Raw genomic sequence first — 23,845 nt, forward strand, 5'->3', positions numbered from 1 at the left:
CCATAAATCTGCCATTTCATAATGCTCAAATTCATGTTGCTTTCCTAAAGTGTTAAAATTACGATTGTGCTTACGATTTAAATTGAACAATTATATTCAAATCTGTGTAAACTGTTTCCGTTTCATTAAGTTACGATTATTTTAACGTTATAATTTCATTTGGAATATATCGTTCACCGGTAAATAAACTAGTTTTATCTGAGGTACGCATTCTGAATCCCCATCATAATTGCTCTTGCTACGGATGTACAATGAATAATTATCTTGATTTCATAAACTTACCATCAAGCTGTTCATAGCTGTGATCGTCTAGTCGTTGGTAACGAATGTCATAACGGTGATATTAACAGTGCAAAGTTCGAACCTTGTATCCGGAATGAAATTTTTTCATTGTAATTTTTTTATCGATAAAAATAGTTTTTAATCTTAGAGGTATTATATACTTCATTTTCATGTAAAGGCGATGATTTTGTTTCTGGTTTTACAGTCAAAGAAGTAGTTTTACGGTCGTAGCTTATATATCACACTTTACTCAAATTAGAGTCCGTTCAATGTCGACGTGATATAAATAAATTTGAAAAGAACATGAACAAATCCAGACATAGTATATATATTTTGTTAGATAACAAAAGCGAATTATCTATGAGATAGTAATACAGTTTATTGACATGTATTGACAGTTGTGCGCTTTAAGAGTGTTATTTAAATAATGATTTATGTGAGCACTCGTGGTGTAGTTGTATCATGCATAGACTGAAGACTCTTCTGATTTTGAAGAAAATACGCGCGAGTTCGAACCCTTCATATGCCACTCGTTTTTGAGAGGATAAAAAATCGTAAGTTAAAAGTTTACAGTTATAAAATAAGTTAACGAAGTAGTCAGTGGATTCTTGAAAAATAATCCACTGTAAGAACAATAGAATGACGTCAGAGAAATGGGTTAAATTATTTTAAATACAGTTGTAAGTATTTAATTTATACCTTGTACATGTCATAGAGAGCTTTTATAGTCTGTGCCGTTTGCTCAATCCGTTTTATATCTTAATAAATAAAATAATTGCGAAATAAAAATTGATGCTTTGGCTTTAACTATACCTCACGGTCAAATCATGTCTCAGTCTTACATCTCGAAAAGTTTTAAATGTAGAACAAAAACCTCACGTCAAAACGATAAGCATGTAATGATCTACCATATTTGTGTTTTTAGTTCAAAATCTGCAATCAACTCCTCATTATTGAATAATCTCTTTTTTTGCCAATATTTTGGTTTTTAGATATTATCTACAAAACAATAATAAACAAACCTTAGAAGGATGGCGATCCAGATTGTTTAGCAGATTTTTAAATATGAAGTTAGTTTACAACAAAACATAGGGACCATGTGAGAGCAAACAATTGTTGAAATGTTCACGACTGATTAATTTAGTTTAGTTGTGTTGTTTTTGTATTTCGTTTTTCGTTTTTTGTTTTTTTTTTTGTTTTTTTTTTTGTCACTCGATACTACTCTTCCCGTGGGTATGTTTAGCAAATGTATGATGTAATTCGTTCGGAGCACCCGTTATCTTTTTCCAGTTCTGACCATTAAATAGTTGAGTGACATTAACCATAACATTTAGTTTTTAATGTCTCCACCTTACATATACGGCTACATCATATATCGTTCGAAAGCATATCATCTGTACTATCTTTTTTGCTCGGTCATCAAATATTCGTACGGTGCAATTTCTGTCAAATCACGATGAAAGGTCAAGGACGGACATTTTTTTTTATTTTACAAGACGTCAGCATTTTTGCATATTCTGTCTTCTCAAACATATAATTCTGTATGGATATGTGACAAACTTTTAGAACAGAGACTATTAGTCAATTATAAAACGCACTATACAATATCAATGACGTTTTTTTAATAAATAGCGCCTTTTTCCAGAAATTCCGGTGAAAATGATAAAAAAAATAGTGAAAACAAAAATAGTTGTCTGTGTTTCAATTATTAATCACCATAAAACTAAATAACATATTTAATTTATTGCTCATTAAGGATGTTGTTGACATAGTCAAATTACTCCAATCACCCTTCTTGCTAATTACACGGCCACTCATAACAACACATACAGTTGACCAAAATACCACCATCTGCACAAAATAGCTTTTTAGCTGTTCTACGTAAAGAAATGTGTGTAGAAACACATTTAAAAATGCAAAAATGTTTGAAGGAAATAATACACGCGAAATTCAACCTTTAATGAGACTTTAATGAGCTAAACTTTGATATTTCAATAGGTAATTTGATTGTCTGCATGTTAAAAACTCTTCTGTTTTTACTTATTACTATGTTTGTAATTTCATGATTATCATTAAATGAAATAAAGATCTTTATATATAAATATCAAACTAGCCCCACACAAACTAAATATATAAATAGATCATTACATATTTAGTAAGTTGATTTATGAAAAGTTGAATTTCAAATATTTCTCTTATACCAGTTAGAAAATTTGTTTTCTTTTTTATTTCAACTGTATCCTGCATTGACAAAAGAAGTAAAACAAATTTTTTTTAGACACTGAAAATGTTCTTTGTACCTGTACAAAGTACGAAACCCTATCTAACTACGTAATTTTCTTGTAAAAAATTGACATGTTGCAGTTACATGTTGTTTTTTGGTAAATATTTCGTAATTTTTGGTCGTTTTAACCTGGTTTATTTGAGCCTCACCACTGTGTCTTTTGTAGACAAAACGCCTGGCGTACACAATTTAAGCCTGGTATCTATGATTAGTTTATTTACAACTACTGGGTCGATGCCACTGCTGGTTGGGGTTGACTGTTTACTAAACATTGCATGTTTCGAAATACTTCAGATTTTGTTCCCCCTGAAAACATAACCTTAGCTGTATTTGGCAAAACCTTTCGGAATTTTGGATCCTCAACGCTCTTCAATTTCGTGCTTTGTTTGGTCTTTTCAACTTTTTTTTATTTAAGCGTCACTGATGAGTCTTTTGTAGAAGAAACGCGCGTCTGGTGTACAGTTTTAAGCCTGATATCTATGAGGAGTTTACTTGCATCAACTTAAAGTCTATATCTTTTGATCTGAAACTTCTAGCATTATGCAATAATTATGGTCATAATAGTTTAATTATAATATATAAAATAAGTATTTAAAATGAATGATTAAAATGACTGTGTAGGTTTCACATCAACAATTCAACCAATCATCACCAACAACATTTTGTAAAAGTAGGCAACCTCTGAAAAAAACATAGCACTTTTCATATTGCTGCGTTAAGCGTTCTGCTGTGACCTGGTAGCAATATTTTGGCGACTTTCGCACTTTATTATAATACTACATGTACTACAGAAGAACGAGGTTAATTCTTTTTTTTTCCTTATTTGTCTACTTACAAAAGTCGCGTAAATAAATTGGTTGCCAAAATTAGTTGGTTTGAAGTATTGTCTTTTCCAAAACTAAATTATAAATGTTCGTTTGGTTTTCTAATGATGCAAAGATCTCATAACTGCAATAAGTGTCTGATATTAGTTGACATAAAAAAAAAAATACAAAATGGTATGTTTAAAAAATTAAAATAACACGTTATGTATAAGAACTGAAACAGTTGAAGATCTATATAACTAAAAAAGACATTAAAAAAAGCCAAATACATCTAATGCCAACTTTTCCTGAGAAGTTTGAAACCTTAGTTTCTTTATAGTTTCAAAATTTAGAAACGGACAATTTAAGAAAGATTTGTTATAAATCATGTCAGTACCGAAGTACTGACTACTGAGCTGATGATACCCTCGGGGGCTGATAGTCCACCAGCAGATTTTATTCATTTGCTACAATATTGCATTACTTTCTCAATACAGGGTAAGCCAACATATGCATCGTCGGAATAAGAATTAAAACACCTCACGTATTTATATATAAACCAATATGCACAACCTGCTATAAAAATGCTACTTTGAAGTGAGGATAGAATAGAATGCAATAGAATATAATTTATTAAAAATTGAAGGGTCAACATGAGATTATTACAATAATAAATTAAAGATCTATTGACGGGATCAAGCATTTGATTAGTAGGACTATTACAATTCTTGATAGAATGTAAAAGAGAAAAAAACTATCACGTGTATACATGTTTAACTATTGATCAATATTTGCTGGTAAAAGTCAATAACATGTATTCAATGTAGTAGACATACATATTGCAAGTCAAGATTCATATGAAATGAACGCGAATGATCATGTAAAAACATTCTCACACAATTTATAATATCATTTTCCTCATTGTATGATATATAAAGTAACATTTCCTCATCCTCATTTAACGGGTTATTTTTTACTTTACTAGATATGACAGTACAACCTAGAATTATATCTTTGTTCTATTTTGTCACATTTAATCAAAACAATTCTAATAAATAATATTAACTAACAACATTATGTAAAAATAAATAGACAAATCTAGAGCATTCATAAACGATAAGTTACATGTAGTACCTCTAAACATTATCCGCCTAATACATATTGAAAAACAGTAAAGAAAACAGTAGGCACATATAACATGCGACCAAAAATTAGATATGATACCTATTTCTTGCCAGTCTATAAATCCTGATTCCACTATAAGTGTACCATTATAACTTGTAAAATTTGGGTCAGTGCGACACTGCATGGAGAAGTCGACATCATTCTGATAAGTAATATTATAGGCTAAACTTGTACATAATATATTTACAGAATTAAATTCAGTACAATTTGAAGCTGTTATGTTCAGTGTATATATAACGCGCATGGTAGAAAAATTGTAATAGTATTTTAGGTCACTTGCAGGAAAATCCTTTGAAACACCATATATCAAAGTACAACATAAGAATAAATTCAGAACAGCTATTGGCAGTTTTTCCCTATATCTTACTTGTAAGTATGTTACATGTGTAAAATATCTAATGAGTTCTATCACAGCCCTATATAAAACAACGCTGAAAATAATTTCATATATATACTGAAATTTTTGTATGTATTGGATTAATACAAATGCACCAACTAATGTGAAAAACCCACTACCTATAAATACCAAAATTATAAAACATCGCCAATTGAGATCTGAATACCTCATGTCATACGATATAAATGATAATGACCAAAACACTATAGTTGTGAGTAACACGTATTGGCTTCTCGTCACCTGTTCCAAGGTTATATTACCAGAGTCTGCGACGTCCCCGACGCAATAAAACTCATTTTGACTTTCCTTACTAAATATTACGGGATTTATTAACATATAAGTAAAAGCAATTAAGAACGTTACTAAGGCAAATAACATATGAGTGTTCTGAACTAATTGTCTATGTTTTGCACTATTGTTTATGTTTTTGTCTTCACCAAAAAAGTTATCAACTAACTCAAATGCTGATAAGGCCCTGTCATTTAATAAATAAGGATTAGCCCCATTATCTAGCAATATTTCTATACAATCACTCTTTTCCTGTCTTGAACGATGCCTCTCTATAACAGAATGTAAGGGTGTATTGCCCTCTTTGTCTGGCACGTTAACAAAGTCACGCAAAACAACTCTGAAAGTAGTTTGTAGAGAAATATTCAAACAAGTGGTCATGAAAGCTGATAGACATGTTTTTGTATACTGTCTTTTCACATCTGCATTTCGATAATTTTCCAAACACTGGTTCTGAGAGCTTTGAGCGAGTAATAATTTTGTAACAGTTTCACCTGTTGTGTAATGTAGAGGGGTTCTATAGAAATCATCACGAATCGTTACTTTAGCTTTATTATGAAGCAGAAGAGATAATATCTCGATATTATTGTTTATAACGGCTAGATGAACAGCAGTGAGTCCATTATTGTCACCTATGTTTACTCTAGGTGTAGGCTTTCTAGTCAAAAGTTCTCTATATTTGACTTGCTTGAAGTCAAAATATGAATCATCATTTTCGGGCAATTCTTCATTAAATAAAACCTTAACTGCTTCTACGTTATTTAATAATACAGCGTAATGTAGGACTGTCAATCCGTTCTTTGTTTTAGAATCAATATTTTCTGATCGAATATTTGATCTTAATTTTCCCAAGTCATTGTGGTGGACTGCTTCATGAATCTCTGTCTTGTTTAAATCATATTCAAGAATCAAATAAGTTATCTGTTGCTTGTTTGGAGTGACAGCAATTGGGATTTTCATTGGAACATGTGGAAACAATCCTCGTAGTCTTATCAGTGCTCCATTACTCAACAGTAAACGTACCATATCATAGCGTCCTGCCTTAACCGCTATATATAAAGGTGTCTCCCAAAATTCGGAAAAACAGTTTATATCTACATCATGATCAATTAATTCTGTAACAATATCTAAGCTACCTCCAAGTACAGCTAGAGGAAAGAAGGACTTACTTGAGGGTAGGATTTTGAAACTACCTAAAATCAATTTACGCTCAAAAGTTGACATCTTATTCCATGAATACCGAAAAAACTCATAGCAACCAAATGCCACTATCCAGTCAATGAGTGTACTCTTGTTTCCTCGGGCGATTATAACTCGACTAATGGCATCTTTATTTTCATTGAATTCATCATTGGATAAAATCTTTAAAGATTTTTTAAAGACTGAATCATTACTGATTTGTCCCTGCTCGGAACTAACCTTTTTCAAGAAAGTATGTATGCTCTGATCAAAAGTGATTCCAAATATTCGGATGAAATTTCTGTTCGAAAAAAGATGACTCATTAATAAGCTGGAAAATCTCCCATTTTTTAATTCAATCCACAATCTATTATACAACGGTCTAAGACGATCTTCATTCAATTCATCTTCCCGAATACTAACAATATTTTCATTAATATTCTCATCCGTGTTTTCATTAGAAATCACTCTGACTCGATCTCTAATAAAAACGATATCACAGTCAGAGAACATTACTTTCGGATCAAACGTATAGAAATGACAGCCGATAGTCTCTTCAAGAGCATCGTGAATAAACCTAAAATTGTCACTGTCCTTAGTGAAATATGATCCTATAGCAGAAAGAGCCCCATCCTCAATTTCTTTTTTAGACATGTTTCTTTGAAGTCCGCAAGTTTGCATTATTCTATATATTTTCTCATCGCATTTGTCTGAGTCCAAGTCAAATATACGTCTACTAAATGAACCATTAAACAACATACATAGCACCAAAATGCAATATATCGTCTTATTTTCAATGCTCATTTTATCAAGTTCCTCCTTCAACACTGAAAAAGGCTGTCTAAAGAATGCAATTCTTTTTCTGAATCTTTCTTCATTATTTGAAATTAATTTGCAAAGGAGAGGGAATGCATAATTTGTTTCACACATTATTTCAATCTCTTCTGTTGTAATTTTATTTTCTAGATTACTTCTACTAAGGTGTTTGATTAATATTTTCTGCTTTTCATCTTTTGAAAGAGCATTAGACTGGTGTTCTAAATTAATGACTTCTTTGTTTAAAATTGTAGATGCATTTTTAAATCTTTTTTGGAGTGCTATTTGTAATCTCAATGTACACAATATTTTGTTTGAACCTAAGTCTGTTTCCAAGCAGTTTAATAGCTTTCCGTTTAAACTTTCCCATTTTTCCAACAGGGTCGGACTTAAATGGCATTTACCAAGGACATCATCAATAAGAAACACTTGTTTTTTATTTGTTTTGTATATAATTATATCCTCTGGCGACTCAATGGGAACAATTTCGAATCCTTCCAGTTTAAATTTAAATGCGATATGTCGAATAATGGCGGTTTTTCCAAATCCAGAACTTGCTGTTACCAAAATACAACAACAAGATTTTATTTTATCATAAACAAGTTCTGACCCCCTTGTTTCATAAAAACTTTCATCATCTTGTAGCCATGTTTCAACCAAAGTATCATTCGCTTCTGCAAAGGTTCATATGTATAGTTAGTAAAACTAGTATTGATATATTGAGCAGAAACTCCATATAAGTTCCTATCATCTTGATCGGGTTGAAATTCCAAATGATTTCATACGGAGACATACTATAGTAATGAATGTAGATCTTTAACTTGTTTTTTTTTTCACATGATCTAAGGGCAAATTTACAAATAATGTACGGCTGCAATGAATTAATTCAATTCTCATAGGACAAATACAGTAATGTTGTCAACCGTGGAAGCCCTAAACACACGATACCGTTTTGGCTGTTCCGGTTTACCCGAACAAATAATATTATTAAAATTACTATTTCATTCAATAATAAATTAAAAAAAACTCACATTTTTCACCTAAAATGTTCTTCTTATCCAAATTTAATACATTCTGAGGCCCACAAGAGGACTGAATACGGCCGGTGTTTACATTTGACGCCGGAAGCATACATATGACGTCACCTTGTTTAGTTGCTAAAGACGATAACATAATTTACACCAAAATGATAACTGAAATGGACTGATTTGTTTATTTTGCATTAGAATAGAGATAACCGTATTGTATTTAAAGCTTGGCCTACCTGAAACCTGGGTTTTTACTGTCACAAACTGAGTTTACCTGGTCGTATAAATAAGGTAGGCGTAACGCGGAACAGCCCATTTGTGTATTAGTGCGTTTGCGCTAAAAGTAGATATACTGGTTGACGAGATATAGGCCGTCATATTAGAATTTCTGGATTACAAATGGAAATAAATCAAACTCGTCCGGTGAATTGTAAAGTTATGCTTAAAAGATTTTTAAAAATATATTGCCAAAGCTCTTATTAAAATAACAAATTAACATGAAGAAACATGTTGGTATCGTCCGTATCATTGAGTAAACTAATGTGAAATGACAAACATAAAATGCGTTGAACTGCGTACTTTAAATTGGTTCTTTTGATAAAATTGAAACAAACCTGCAATATTTTTCGGAATATTTCCTTCCCTGTAATACGAGAAATCAATCTCTATCTGCTTTATTTCCATTTCACAATCAATGCATTCTTTTTTCAATTTCTTCAGTTCTGTGTTTGACAATGTTTTAGCCTGTTCTCCATCAAGATCGTAATTTAAGATTTCAGTGACCTCATATGGTCTTTGACCTTTATTTAAAGATGTCAATGCCTTAAGGATAGTGTACAAATAGCTAATAAAACAATATCTAAACGACCATTACTTATTTTAACAATTTATCAAATAGATTCAGTCGTTGTAATTGGAAAAGTCATTGGGCATAAATTACCGATTCTTCTTTATGATTTCATGTTTATAATGAAAATCTTCCATCTTTCAATATTGAATGTCATTTTTAAATCTGTTGTCAAGTTTCTTATCGTACCAAAATATAATTGCATCTCACAAAAGATTAAATCGTAATAAAACTTTCGTCTACATTAGACTCATCAGTGGACCTCTAATTGAAAAAGGTCAAAGGCAAAATCAAAAACAAAGTGGAACGTGTTGACGAGCATTACAAACCAAATATTCAAAAAAGTTGTGCAAAATACGGCCAAAGCAACCCTTGCCTTGGATATAACCTTTAAAAACATTACTATCTTTCATACAATATTGAATAAAATTTGACAAATGATAAGAATAATTTATATATGACTACATCTGCTAATAATCATGTGTACCTGTGTTTAAAATATGCCATTAAGTAGTTAAATTATATCGAATCATATAATTGTTTCTTATGAGGAGGTTCTAAGTGCATTGTATGTTAGTTGTTTTCTCATAGTACAAGGTTAACATCATCATAGATATCGCCAGCTTAAAATGTTATTATAGTCCGTTGTCCTCAGGTTTAAAAATTGTACTTCTCTCGGCGATTCCCATAGTTCAGAGTCTGTGTAAAGATTATAACATCCTTCATTTTTTTGAGAACATGACTTAAATTTTGAATCACTGGTACATGAACATGATGAATATAAAGCCGATGTTTTATGATCTCTGCCCTGCGGACATGTAAAAAATACCCCTTCGTCACGATCCAAACTGTGATGGATTGGAATTTGTTCTACATCAAAGTGGAAAAAATAAGTCTGTACATTTTTCTGGCTATATCCTCTACTCATTTATAATTGGAATGTTAATGAGTAAATTGATTTTCACGAATGTTTTTAATTTTTCCTATAAAATTTTAAGCTTCTTGGTTTTTTCATATGAAATGCACAGAAAAGTTTGCACGATGATCCCAGTATGTGTTTTAAGTTTTTATGTTTAATCAACTATATTTTTTTGGGGTTTTTTCATATTGGTAGTGGTCAGGTCAACTTAAACTTAAACGAGTGAACAAATATATTTTTATGCTTATTTTGAATTATTTTTTTTCAATAAATCTAAGTATGAAAATTACCTTATTTAATCATTATTTTTTAATTACAACAGATCGATACTGTCTAACTGCCCAATTATAACTTGGAACTACGACGATGCTGCAAGAATGAAGAATGAAATTCATTGCATCGCCTTGTGTAAGCCATTCTTGCATTCTAATACTGGATTTGTTTTAAAAAATCATGTCTGAATTACAAAGACGAATATCTGAACAAAATGAAGACATGTGCTTTGGTTGTTATAACGAACCTTTTCAACAAGTTTCCATTTATCTGTGAATTCATTTTTATCCATAGAAGTAACAGTCGTATGGGCGAACTGATTTCTGAACCACTTCAGTGTAGCTAGGTCTGCTCCTGGTAACGTATCATTCGGATGCGGAAGTTGGTCCCATCCATTGGATGGCTTTGATAAACCTCCTAGATTTCTTAGCAGACATATCAACATTGTCAGGTCAAAATCTTTGGAAGAGGTTGCTACAAAAACAATGAAGTGTGGAATAATAATAATCAATTAACTTTACTCTTATTGACAGTTATGGAAAATTTGTTTTAGAGATGACAACGGAAATGTCCAAAGTGTCTTCACCACAATCACGACCACTTCATCACGAATGTGAACTACCGTATAAGACTCATCACCGGGTTTGTAATTACATGAGCAACACGACGAGTGACTCATGTGGAAAAGGCTCTGCCTACCCATCCGGAGCACTATAGTTCATCCTCAGTTTTTGGTGGGGCTCGTGTTGCTCAGTACTTTGTACACTGTTTGTCTTTATCTTTTTGTCCTTTTTTTTTTTTTTTGCCATATCATTGTCAGTTCGAGTGTGACTATCCATTTGGAATCTTCTTTTACTTTAGGAGATTTTTTTTTCGTCCTTTAGAAACAAATTAATTCAATTCGTTTGATGATGGATATCTTTCAAAATTGCACAAACTATGCAGTGGGTGTTTGTTTTTATCCTTTCCATTTGGTCTATGGTGGATACAGGAAGTTTTCTCGTCGGTAATCTTACCATTTCTCTGTATTCAAGTATTTAACCATGAGTAGATCATGATCATTACATGTCAATTGTCTACGCAGATAAGTTCCGATTCGTTATCATGGAACAATAACACAAGATTGTAATTGTAAAAGACCAATATATGATTAACCCTTTCCATGCCAAAGCAACATATATGTCGTGTGAGTGTTAATGCCAAAGCGACATCTGTGTTGTTTAGGGGCTTAATGCCAAGTCAACGTATGTGTTGTTTCTTCAATTGCAATAAGTAAGCATTATAAATCAAAACATTGCAACGTATAATACACTAAATATTTTAAATCATTATCTTGACCATCGCTCATCTAAGTTTATTTGGAAGTAATGACGTGATATCCATGACGTTATTGTGACGTTGATACCTAAACTACATAAGTGTCCTTACAAACAACGTTATTCCAAGTGCTCCACAAAACCTCTCTCTAAATTATTAACATCAATTTTATCAGCGATCAAAGATGGGCTTTAAAGTAATTGTGAAACTACCTATTCTAGAGGTGGCGTGAATCAAATGTGGATACTAAAAAAATTCCAAAGATCTTTTAGAGTACATACAATCTAAGACTCTTTCATCTTGCAATAGTATTAAAATATTTGACTTTTCTACACTTTACACAAGTATTCCCCATTCCAAACTAAAAGATAAATTGAAAGAGTTGGTTCTGCTTTGTTTCATAAAATATAATGGCCAACTTAGATACAAGTATCTTATCTTAGGGAGGGATAAATCCTACTATGTACAAAATCACTCTGATTCAAACAAAAATATTCTCTGAATCTGACATTATCAAGATGCTTGATTTCTTGATTGACAACATATTTGTTACCTTTGGGGGACGTGTTTTTCATCAAACAATCGGCATTCCCTTGGGAACCAACTGTGCCCTTCTTCTTTCCAACTTGTTCCTTTCATTCATATGCGGCTTACTTTATACAGGAACTTCTTAGGAATAAAGTAAAGAAGTAAGCAGTATCCTTTAACTTTACGTTCCGCTATATAGATAACGTTCTCTCACTGAACAATTCAAAATTTGGTGACTATGTTGAACGCATCTATCCCATCGAACTTGAGATAAAGGATACAACAGATACAGTTAAATCTGCCTCATATCTTGACTTACATCTGGAAATTGCCAACGAGGGTCGGTTAAAAACAAAACTTTACGACAAAAGAGACGATTTCAGCTTTCCAACTGTGAACTTTTTATTTCTATGTAGCAACATTCCAGCAGCGCCTGTATACGGAGTATAAATTTCCAAGTTGATACGATATTTCAGGGCTTGTATTCCCTGTCGTGATTGCCTTTATAAAGAGTTGCTGCTCACAAGGAAGCTAATAAACCAAGAGTGGTGAAGTTGAAGTCATCTATTCGTACATTTTAAGGACGCAATCACGAGTTGGTTGACCGTTATGGAATATCCGTTTCACAGATGATAGCGGATATGTTCCAAATGCCTGCAACCCCCTCCCCTTAGCCCCAAATGTGACCTAAGAATTAGACTGATTACCGGGTTTGTACGCACATGAGCACCACGACGTGTGCCATATGTGGAGCAGGATCTGCTTACCCTTCCGGATCACCTGAGATCAAACCCACTTTTTGGTGGGGTTCGTGTTGCTCAGTCTTAAGTTTTCTATGTTCTACTTTGTGTACTATTGTGTGTTTGTTGGTCGTTTTCGTTTTAGTCATAACGTTGTCAGTTTATGTTCGACTTATGAGTTTGAGTGTCCCTTTGGTATCTTTCGTCTCTCTTTTAATTATAGCTCAAATAAAATTAATTTTCTGTCTTCAAAAGAATCCACCAGAACGACAAACGACAACACTGATTTTTATATTTGCATGCACGCAAATGACACTGGTGCAGAAGATTCAAACACTGATATTTAAAAACAGGTAACACAAGATGATTTAACAAGACCGGGTCTTCGATGTTTGCATTGTAACTTATCAGACTTACTTCATATAAAACGCTTTATTGATTGCATTTTCGACATATTCGTAAGACTGCTTTAGAAATTTCCGCACGTTACTTATGTTCGAATAGTAATTTTGTATGCGTTTAACCTCTCGGACCAAAATAGACATTTCGATCCATCACGACAGAATCACAAGAGGACACAAATGTCCAGTTAACAAAGAAACATGGTAAATATCAAACGAAAGTATAAAATAAACACTCATTTTAAACATTAAACTCAACATAAATTCTCTAACATCGTTGATAACATACGCCCTGACAATGCTTGCAACCAGCCGACATTTTCTAATCTGAGATTTGTTCCAAATATGCAAATGGTGTTTGATTGAAAATGACAAATTAATCTTTTTTTTTGTATAAAACAAATCATATTCATGATAGTTTTCAAAAGCGAAATTTGACCGTGTCTTATACTACTTATGTTTTGACGTGTTCTTTTGTATTGTTCGCTGAGGTCCTGTCATGAAGGAAGGAGGGTATAACTGCATATCTTACATACATATTTCCTTGTTCCGTTGTTGGAGGGCACCCACCGTCAAATAGGCAATATTCATTAACTTTTAGCATCAGCTTAATTAGATTTTTTATACACCCTTTACAGATCTTTTTTTTTTTTCACTTACATAAAAACTATTCAGTATTTTTATCCATGCATGCAACATCTGTTTTAAAGGCATCAGTGGTTTGTATTTGAAGTCTTCTTTTCCCGGAGTAAATAGAAGTAATTCTAGTGATCTGATTTTTTCTAAACATTTATCACAGTATAAAATAAACTAAGTTATAAATAATGAACTTACAAAAAAAAAATTTTAAAAAGTAGGGTATTGGTACTAAGATTACAAAAACCTATGTGAGCACACTCATATACCCCACGCCCCTACATTGTCACTGGGCAAACAAAATCTCACCAGATGCCTTAATTCAAAACTCACAACTCCTAAAAACTCTACTGATAAAATTTCTTGTGGATATGCACATCTACATATTATGTCCTCATTAACTACAGAGTTTCATGAAATTCTGTTGTGTGATTTCAGAGGAATAGCGATGACAAAGTGTTACAGTAGAATATATAGGCAAAAGTTCAAAGAAACACAACTCCTAGAAAAAAGTTGAATTATAATTTCCTGTCGATTTGCACTTCTACATAGTATATCCTTATTATCTACAAAGTTTCATGAAATTCTGTTGTGTAGTTTCAGAGGAGTTGCGATGACAAGAACAGGACTGACGGGCTGGTGGACAGAAGGACGGACTGACCGACGGACGGACGGTTGAACAAAAACATTATACCCCCACGCAAAGAAGTTGCGTGTTGCATAATTCTTCCAGATCATAACTACGGGCTAAAAAAATTATTTCACTCTGTTTATAGCATTTGTTTTGTTTTGAATTTGATTTTCTACAGAAACAGACATAAAAGGAAACTTTGGATTTTCAAAACCAATCTCCAAGTTAAAAAAAAACAAGGTGCCGATTATAGGCCTTCACAATGGGACAGCAATCAAAAGACACAATAAGATAAAAAAAAGGACATAAAGATTTCAAACAAGAAAAGGCAAGCATCTATATAAAATTTCATATAGTTATAGTAGTCCCGAGTAAAGACGATTGATAATAAATTTATACCAGACTACTGAAACTATCCCTTAACATTAAATGCAAGAAGAGATAAAAAAAAAAATCACGTTTTAAAATACTACTGCTCACTTGGTTTATGTACTGAAATAGCACAGTAAAATGTTGCTGGGATAAAATATTCCTGACAATACTCGCCTCCCCCCTTTTTTATCGCTCATTGTTATATCAAAACGTTACTGAGAAGAGCACAAGTTTTTGCACCTGGAATTATTAAACGATTATAACTGACCCGTAATTATCCATTTAAAAGAAATAAGGCATAAAACCCTTTTGTACAGTGGCGAGAAGTATTCGTATTCTGACTTTTTAAATGCCCTTTTATTTTTTTCTTAATGAAATTATGAGGCAAAGTGGTATATAGGGTAGAAAAATCAAAACTTTGAACAGATTCGAAATCACCAATATGAGCATACAATTTATCAAGTACTTTCAACGAATTTTTGACACTCCAAAAGTAATTTATTCCACTATTTTCAAAGTCCTTATTTGAACAATTTATTATCAGGTTTTTGACTGTACCAAGTGTACCAGTACGTAGAATAGACAGTTTAGAAGAGATTCAATGGCTTATAGACGAATTAAATGTATATTTGTAAGGTGTTTTGTGCAGCTTCGGAAGCCAGTACATAGTTGGAATTGTATTTGGTTCTGCTTGTAAAAAATAGCTAAAAGTTTTTGTTCGTTACAAAATTAATGTCATTTTCCGAAAATAGAGTCAGTTGAATGTTGGTGTTTACGTGATTACCTTTAGCAGGAACTCATTGTAAAATGTACATTTAACAAAAATGTCAGGACAAAAACAAATTCCTTAGCAAGTTCGTTTAGCTTATGTTTGATACGAGAAATAGGGTTATTATGGTTGTTGTTAGGAGTAAAATGTTCTTTAAAATGTTTCATACGATTATCGACACTGTTCATTACTGAATTAAAAAAAGAATCTAAGGATTTTTTGTCAGCTTTTTCTCGTTTTATCCGTTTAGTGCAGTAAGTACGGAGTTAGTCATGGATGATGTTACGACACTCATTCCAATTAATAATTGACGGGGGACGATATTTAGGTCCTTTACTGAAGAATGATTTCAACTCTCGGTCATGGATGATGTTAAGGTCTCCTGTTATAACATGGGAACTGGGGCCATAAATGTATTCGGAATTACTGCAATTTCATGACGTAGATGTATTGTCACTAATGATAACATCTTTACAAACTTCGCTATAATTAAACACATATTTCCGCGTACAGTTTTTGTTAACATAAGAAATACGAGGGAGCGCAGTATTATCAAAATAGCCAGGAATTTGTTCTTTAACGGAATGATCATTAAAAATAACGGCAATATTTACTAAATCAAAACCTTTATTGACATATTTGATTTTGATAAAATGTTTTTTATGATTTCAGGGCAATCAATTTTGGGAAACAGTTTAGAATAACAATATGCAATTATAATTTGGACTATTTCATACTTAGGACTGCAATATGGAATTGTGTTGCAATCTTCTAAAATTTGATGTAATTTATTAACAGGTAAAGAACAGAGCTTGGTTAACAGATAATATTTGCCGTTGTTTTTTGAAAAATAATTAGGTCCGAAATATTTGTATTGTTGGTACGAAATTTTCTCTGATTGCGATTTATTCTACGCCCATGAGAACGATTTTAACGAACAGTTTTAGAAACTTTATCCAAAAATGTAACTGAATCAGTTCTTGATATATTACTAATTCCCATGATATTATCATTAAGACCTAAAGGATAGACTGTCTGTCTTTTTTTAATCTAATTTAATTCAATTATTTTCCGTGATCGTACAAACTTTGAATGAGATTCCCCAGGCTGCTTATTTACTAGCAGAAGAAGTATATTTAATTACACTGATATTAGGAGTAATAATACATTGATTGATTGTTGTTTATTTTACGTTCAGTGTCAAATACTTCATGCATGCTCATGATGATAACAAATTAACAATGAATACAACAGGAAGGTCTTTAGTCGAAATGAATGTCCAGAAATTTGAAATGCCACTAAAAATGAAGGTATATTAGATAGAAAAATAGAAATTTAGCCAATTCCCATGATATTATCATTAAAACCGAAAGGATAAACTGTCTGTAATTTTTTAATCCAATCTCATTCAATTATTTTACGTGATCGTACACACTTTGAATGAGATTCCGCAGGCTGCTTATTTACTACTTCTAAAGACTAAACTGTTAAACATGTAATAGGATGATTGTGCTTCTTAAGGTGTTGGTAAATGGTACTTTTAAATCTATGGGGTCTTCTAAAATGATAAAGTTGTTCTTGTGTGCGTTTAGATAAAAAGCGCCCGGTTTCACCTACGTACTAGATACCGCATCCCGGTTTGTTTCATGTGAGTAAATAGATAATACTGTTAGTTTTTCAATTTATATCAGTTTCAAAATTTAAGGAAAAAGGCGACCATTAAATGTGGACCTTATCGCATTGTTGGTAGAGAGAAGCGGGCATGTAAGTCATTGTTTGGCATGACACTTATCGATAGAATGGTAACCCCGATTTTTATTTTTTTAAATGTTAGCGTTTGTTTTATTTTTAGATAAGCGATTTTGAAGATTGAGACGTGTAGATACCCTTTGAACGAGTATGGTAATTAGAATTTCTGAGTTTCATTTTGTTGTCCGTATTTCCATTTTAAAGAAGCAAAGAATGGCGTCCAGAATATGAACCAGCACACAGGAATTGAATAGAGTAAAAAGATAAAGATGTTTGGCTAATGACGTCAAACGCTATGCGTCATCAAGTACCAGACAAAATACGTGAACTACAAAACCAGAGGACAAAAGCAAAAGAAAGGGTATATCAGGGTAGCTCCGGACGTCTGACTAAATAGTAAAATGAAGCTGAATAGTGAAATATGAGTTTAAGATAAATATTCCTACAGTAATGAACGTAGAGAAGTTCTCGCTCGGACACACACTCCATTATCTTGTATATTATACGAGCATAAACCTGAAGCTTTTCAATATCGTCCTTGGAACCATTAAATCCAATGCATGTGTATTGCGCATGAGAAGATCCCAGTGAAGGTTACGAATTCAAAGTAGTTTTGGCTACATGGTCTATCGAAGTGTAAACAAAGGGGAAAAGGACCAATCCGATTTGAGTATTTGCAGATATAAGAATAATTAGTCTATAAACTCTATTATAAATATTTACCTGTTGTTCCCAAAGGCATCGCAGGACGATGGGGTGACCATTTCGTTCCTGGGATACCCCTTAATATGTCTAATTGGACTGCATTGATTCTTTTTCGATTGTATAAATTGATAATGGCAGGCACACTATTGTTGATAGTTTTAGCTAAGCTTGTGGGCGGAAATACTCCGTCGAAGAATCGCCTGGCGATTTCAGGTGATACTTTAAAATTGAGGAAGAAAAATCTAGTGAAGTTTTTTTCTTCTTCTTTAAGTTTTGGCATCGAAGTCATGTTTAGACTTAAAAGCCTCTGTGGAACAACCTTTATCCACAGTATTTAACATTAAACCCCGTTTTCAATTTTTGCCGGCATTATTTACCTGAAAGAAATATAAACATTTAGTTTTGTTTAATGAATAAAAGCCTAAATAGTTTTTTATGACTTAATTTTGGCTTCCTTCCTTTAGCTTCAGATATGTTATTTCTTCTGTTTAATTGTTCAAATAGTGACAAGAGAGAACTATGGAAACTGGCTGACACTGCTTTTGATTTCATCGAGTTGTTGTTAGTCCTCTTTTACGTTATTCAGAAAAGACTGCGTTTCAGTAGAAATGAAATACCGTTAATGCACAGTCAGTCTTTTATGCAAAAATGCTTAAACATCAATAAATGACAACCTAAATAATTTCAGTGTTTTTGTGTCCAGAATAGCATCATATTTGTAATACCTAAAGTTTACCATCAACTTTGGGATAAAATCATCGTTTTGTAATTTAAAAAAATAAATGAAAAGAGAGATTTTTTTATATATATGCCATTAATGGAGAGAAATTTGTTATGATTGTATCAGGAAACTGATAAATGACCAGAAATTGGGGTGTTTTTTTTTTGGCAAAAATGAAGATGTTTATCATAAAATCTACGAAAACAGGAAACCGGAAAATTTGTCGAATGTAAATCTATTTGAAACATCAAAAGTATAATTGGAAAAGGAAAAGATTAGTATCTCCGAAAACACGAAACTGGTATTAGGTCAAGTATGATAATAATTAAATTGAAGATCTTTTGTCAACATTACACAAACTATGTACTGCATGTGTTGAAATATCTAAAATCTATAATGGCAAAAATATTTCTGATATCTCAGTCAAACGTTTTCTTTTAAAACACATAATCATTCCAAACTGGCCAATAATGTAAGATGTCTCTATCAAAACAATTTCGCAGATTATTTGTTTAGCATTATATCCGTTTTTGTCGAGCCTTCGACTTTAGTCGAAAAAGCGAGACATAGCGATCCTACATTCCGTCGGCGTCGTCGTCGTCGTCGTCGTCGTTGTCGTCGGCGGCGTCCACAAATATTCACTCTGTGGTCAAAGTTTTTGAAATTTTAATAACTTTCTTAAACTATCCTGGATTTCTACCAAACTTGGACAGAAGTTTGTTTATGATCATAAGATAGTATCCAGAAGTAAATTTTGTAAAAATAAAATTCCATTTTTTCCGTATTTTACTTATAAATGGACTTAGTTTTTCTGCCGGGAAATATTACATTCACTCTGTGGTTAAAGTTTTTAAAATTTTAATAACTTTCTTAAACTATCCTGGGTTTCTACCAAACTTGGACAGAAGCTTGTATATGATCATAAGATAGTATCTAGAAGGTAATTTTGTAAAATAATAAATCCATTTTTTCCGTATTTTACTTTTAAATGGACTTAGATTTTCTGCCAGGAAACAACACATTCACTCTGTGGTTAAAGTTTTTAAAATTTTAATAACTTTCTTATACTATTTTGGATTTGTACCAAACTTGGACAGAAGCTTGTTTATGATCAAAAGCTAGTATCTAGAAGGAAATTTTGTAAAAAAATAAATCCATTTTTTCCGTATTTTACTTTTAAATGGACTTAGATTTTCTGTCAGGAAACAACACATTCACTCTGTGGTTAAAGTTTTTAAAATTTTAATAACTTTCTTATACTATTTTGGATTTGTACCAAACTTTAACAGAAGCTTGTTTATGATCAAATGCTAGTATCTAGAAGGAAATTTTGTTTTCTTCCAGTTAACATTACATTCAGTCTGCAGTTAAAGTTTTAAACATTTATTAGATTCATAAACTATCCCGGATTTTTACTAAACTTGGACAGAAGCTTCTTACAATCAAAAGATAGTATCAAGAGGAATATTTTTATTGATTTACTTCCTCATTTTTGTTGAGCCTGCGATTAACAGAAAAAGTAGGCGAGACACTGGGTTCCGCGGAACCCTTACGAATTTTTTTTTTAAATAATATACAATAATTCAACATAGCGTACAAGCTGGTTTTTTTTACATAACGTGGACAATATGTGAAACATGAACACTTGCAGAGAATTTTACGTATTACCTATTCACAAACCCAAACTGATTTCATCTTTATTATACATCAGACAGAAAATAATATATAGAAAATAATACACCTTCAAGATGAGACTGAAATATCAACGTTCAAATATGATGATCCCTCTGCCAAGTTATTACAGGAGACATCAACATCAGTTAAGTCTGAAAGGTTATAAACTTTCTATGATAAAGGATTAAATTATATTGCACCATTGAAAATTAAATGGAAAGAGTATCGCACTGAATATTTCAATATGTATTTTTTTTCTTTTATAAATAAAATTGTTTTACCTGATGTTGTAAAAGATGGTGTAAATTGAGAAATCTGATAAGAAATTACTTGATTTGATATGAATACTATTGATATTCGTATATCACGTTATAATTTATTTAGGCATCAATATACACGTTCAGTTCGAGGATTACACATGAACTTAAAGTCATCCGAAAGCGTATTGTATGACTACCAGCCGACAAAGTAGCCAACAATGGTAGTAGCATGCTTTAACTCTTCCCTTAAATCTTGATTTGCATCAGATATTTGCTTTTCGGAAATAAAATGTATCTACATATTAAAAGTATTCATATGGGCTCAAATTCAATTCCTTTAAAAACCCAATAAATAATTGTCTCCATTAATTTAAAAAAAGAGAAAAAATAATAACACAAGCCTTCACCTTGATGGTATTTTGGTTTTAGATAACAAATAAAAAATGAAAACAACACGTTAAATAATTTCATGCGTCCGAAGCGCTTTTCTGGATTTACCTTCATCAGGAACGCTCAAAACTAAATATTTGAAATAACTCTAATAATAATGCACAAATATACCCCTAGGGAACTGACTTTAAACGAACATAATATGAAGAGCAGTACTTGTTTTTTTCTTCAGTTGGAGATTTACGTTTTACACTGGAAACTATAAACTGATTTTGACAAAAGTAACATTTCTTATTCAAATTATCACTTTTCCTTTGTCTTGGCTGGGGCGTGTATTTTGGCACTTTCTAACGCTGTGTTTATTACCCAAAGCATTCTATGCCACTCGGAGTTTTGAACTCAATGTCCTGGTATGAATTGATGAAAAGTAAAGTTCCAAAAACAGGATGCAAATGAATATACCGTTCCGCACAATGCAGGAAATAGTTAAGTACAATACAATTTTTATTTTCCTGTTACTGGTGACAAAATGGTGGTCAAGTGCAATATTGATGATGTTTATTTTTAACGTTCGGAAGTTATATTCCTTGATAAATAGGAAAATAGGCATACAATGTAGCAGGTCAAATAAGCCTGTCAAAACACAGGAACTCAATTAGACAGCTCATTCCGTGTATTTATTTTACTTGTCCGACAATTACAATGCCTAATTGGTAAATTGTAATTTTGATAAACCGGGGACCTAATAGCATATTATTGTTCAGGATAAACGAATAATTACGTTGGTACCATTAGCATAAGTTATCATCAATTGTGTTCATATATACAAGAACTTTACTTAATGGATTATTATTGTCAATTCTTAATGTAATAAAAAAAATTAAGGCGTGATTGTGATTTGAAATTATTCTATAAATTTAAAATTATAGAAGAGGTTTTCCGTAGCCGTTCCATGTTAAAACAAGTATAACATGTATAAATAGAAAAAAGTGATAAGTATAAAGTTGTTCTCAAGTGATATTGGATACTTTTGCGTTTTTGCACTGGCATTGGTATACATTTGATAACAGGTTTAAATTAGCTGTCTTTGTTCATTATAACTACTAGCAAAAGGTGCATACACTTGTTGATTAGGAGTGTCAATAGAAAATCATACAATATTATAATAATAGGTGAAGGGAAATAATGTAAATATGTATTTCTTGTTATTGCATTCTAATTTAGTATTTTTTTCTCTTCCGAATATATTTTTTCTACACAAAATGGGAAGTTCGTAGATCTAAGACTACTTAAACGTTGGCGGCAATAGTTAACTTGCCACTGTTTATAATTTTTTTTTTCAAAATCATGTAAAAGCATTCATTCACAAATTGTGAGTTAGCTGTGTCTACGGTTACTTAAACTTTTCTCGGCAAAATATTTAAAGTGACAATATTTATTCTTTTTTCAAAATCAAGTATTTGAATTAGAATTTGTTACTTTTGACACCTAACAATGAATTGTTGTAAACTTTATAATTGCCCGTGTTCTTTAATGTAATGTACCACTCTATACAAATCAGTTCTTCTGGGTTCTCAAAATGAATTGAGTTACTCACACTACAGACCAGCAAAAGTCCTAAAAGGGCAGTTATTGTACTCTTTGCTGAAGGTAAAACTAATAAATTTATACTTAATATTTACCTTAAGCAGCTGAAACTCCACGATTAGCCAGACTCACTTTACTTTATTTTTATCCATCAGGAAATAGTTCTCGGAAGTGACACAAGTGTGTATCACATAAACCTAATTAGTCATTTTGTTTTTAAATTTCCTCAATCATCACAAACATTTGTAGTATCACAGCTTAATATGTCTACTTTCAAATTGTATAAACAACATTGAATTGTATTGTATGTCCGGACTTTTAGCCGAAAAATGAAAACATAAAGATGGCTGAAGGTCGAAATTTATAAGAAGTCGGAAAATTTTCGAAATATATCTCTAAAAATAATGAAATGGACAATCATTACCAAAACCAAATTTGTCACGGAAGCCAATTATGTATGAGGGTCGGATTGGGTTTACACAATAGAGAAAAAAAAAACAAAAAAAATAATGCATAGAGAAAATTGATCCAAAATAAAGCGAGTACTAAGGTGCTAAAATATAAACAAAAATTGTGTAAAACTATAGAACAAGAGAAAAAAAAAGAAAATTCTGAATACAAAAATAAAGCAAAAACAGAATAAGTGAATCGTTCGCTTTCTGTGGATAAAATGTAAACATTTTTACAAAATTGCTATCGGACCGGTTTTGTTAATTCTAGCCATGCCAGTTCAATGCATTCGACGGGAACTGACCAATCATCTGTTGTTTGCGTTCTGAGACATGGTCATTTCTCTGGAAAAACAATTGTATTCAAATTTATTCAAAAACTATTTTTACAGTAACATACCAGAACAAGAATATTTTTTTTAACTCAATGGTGAATCTTTTTTTCCTCCAATTCTCGAAAGAAACAAACTATTTTATTTTATTTTCATGCTGAAACCAAATTTGTTATTTCCAGAATTTTGAATGAAATAGGACCTATAAAAAAGAATGCCCCCTCACCCATCATAGCACGCAAACACACACACAAGATGAATGATCAGTGCCCAGGCATCCATA

At 32.0% G+C, this 23,845-nt stretch overlaps 1 protein-coding gene across 2 annotated transcripts; it reads right to left on the reverse strand.

Moving 5' to 3' along the window:
* Positions 1-4,167: 4,167 nt before the first annotated feature.
* Positions 4,168-22,927, reverse strand: LOC127723254 (E3 ubiquitin-protein ligase DZIP3-like). Of its 2 annotated transcripts, XM_052229817.1 has the most exons (5): positions 22,877-22,927; positions 18,168-18,526; positions 10,549-10,775; positions 8,877-9,084; positions 4,168-7,908 (listed from the first exon to the last, which is right to left on the reverse strand). In XM_052229817.1, the coding sequence occupies exons 2-5, from the start codon at positions 18,436-18,438 to the stop codon at positions 4,418-4,420; spliced, it is 4,197 nt and encodes a 1,398-aa protein (XP_052085777.1). In that variant the 5' UTR covers positions 18,439-18,526; positions 22,877-22,927; the 3' UTR covers positions 4,168-4,417. The 2 variants fall into 2 exon arrangements, with proteins under 2 accessions (XP_052085777.1, XP_052085778.1); XM_052229818.1 differs by lacking the exon at positions 4,168-7,908 and having other exon boundaries at positions 8,657-9,084.
* Between the last annotated feature and the right edge of the window lie 918 nt (positions 22,928-23,845).

The sequence above is a fragment of the Mytilus californianus genome, unplaced genomic scaffold (assembly GCF_021869535.1).
Source record: "Mytilus californianus isolate M0D057914Y unplaced genomic scaffold, xbMytCali1.0.p SCAF_13, whole genome shotgun sequence".
Lineage (NCBI taxonomy): Eukaryota > Metazoa > Mollusca > Bivalvia > Mytilida > Mytilidae > Mytilus > Mytilus californianus.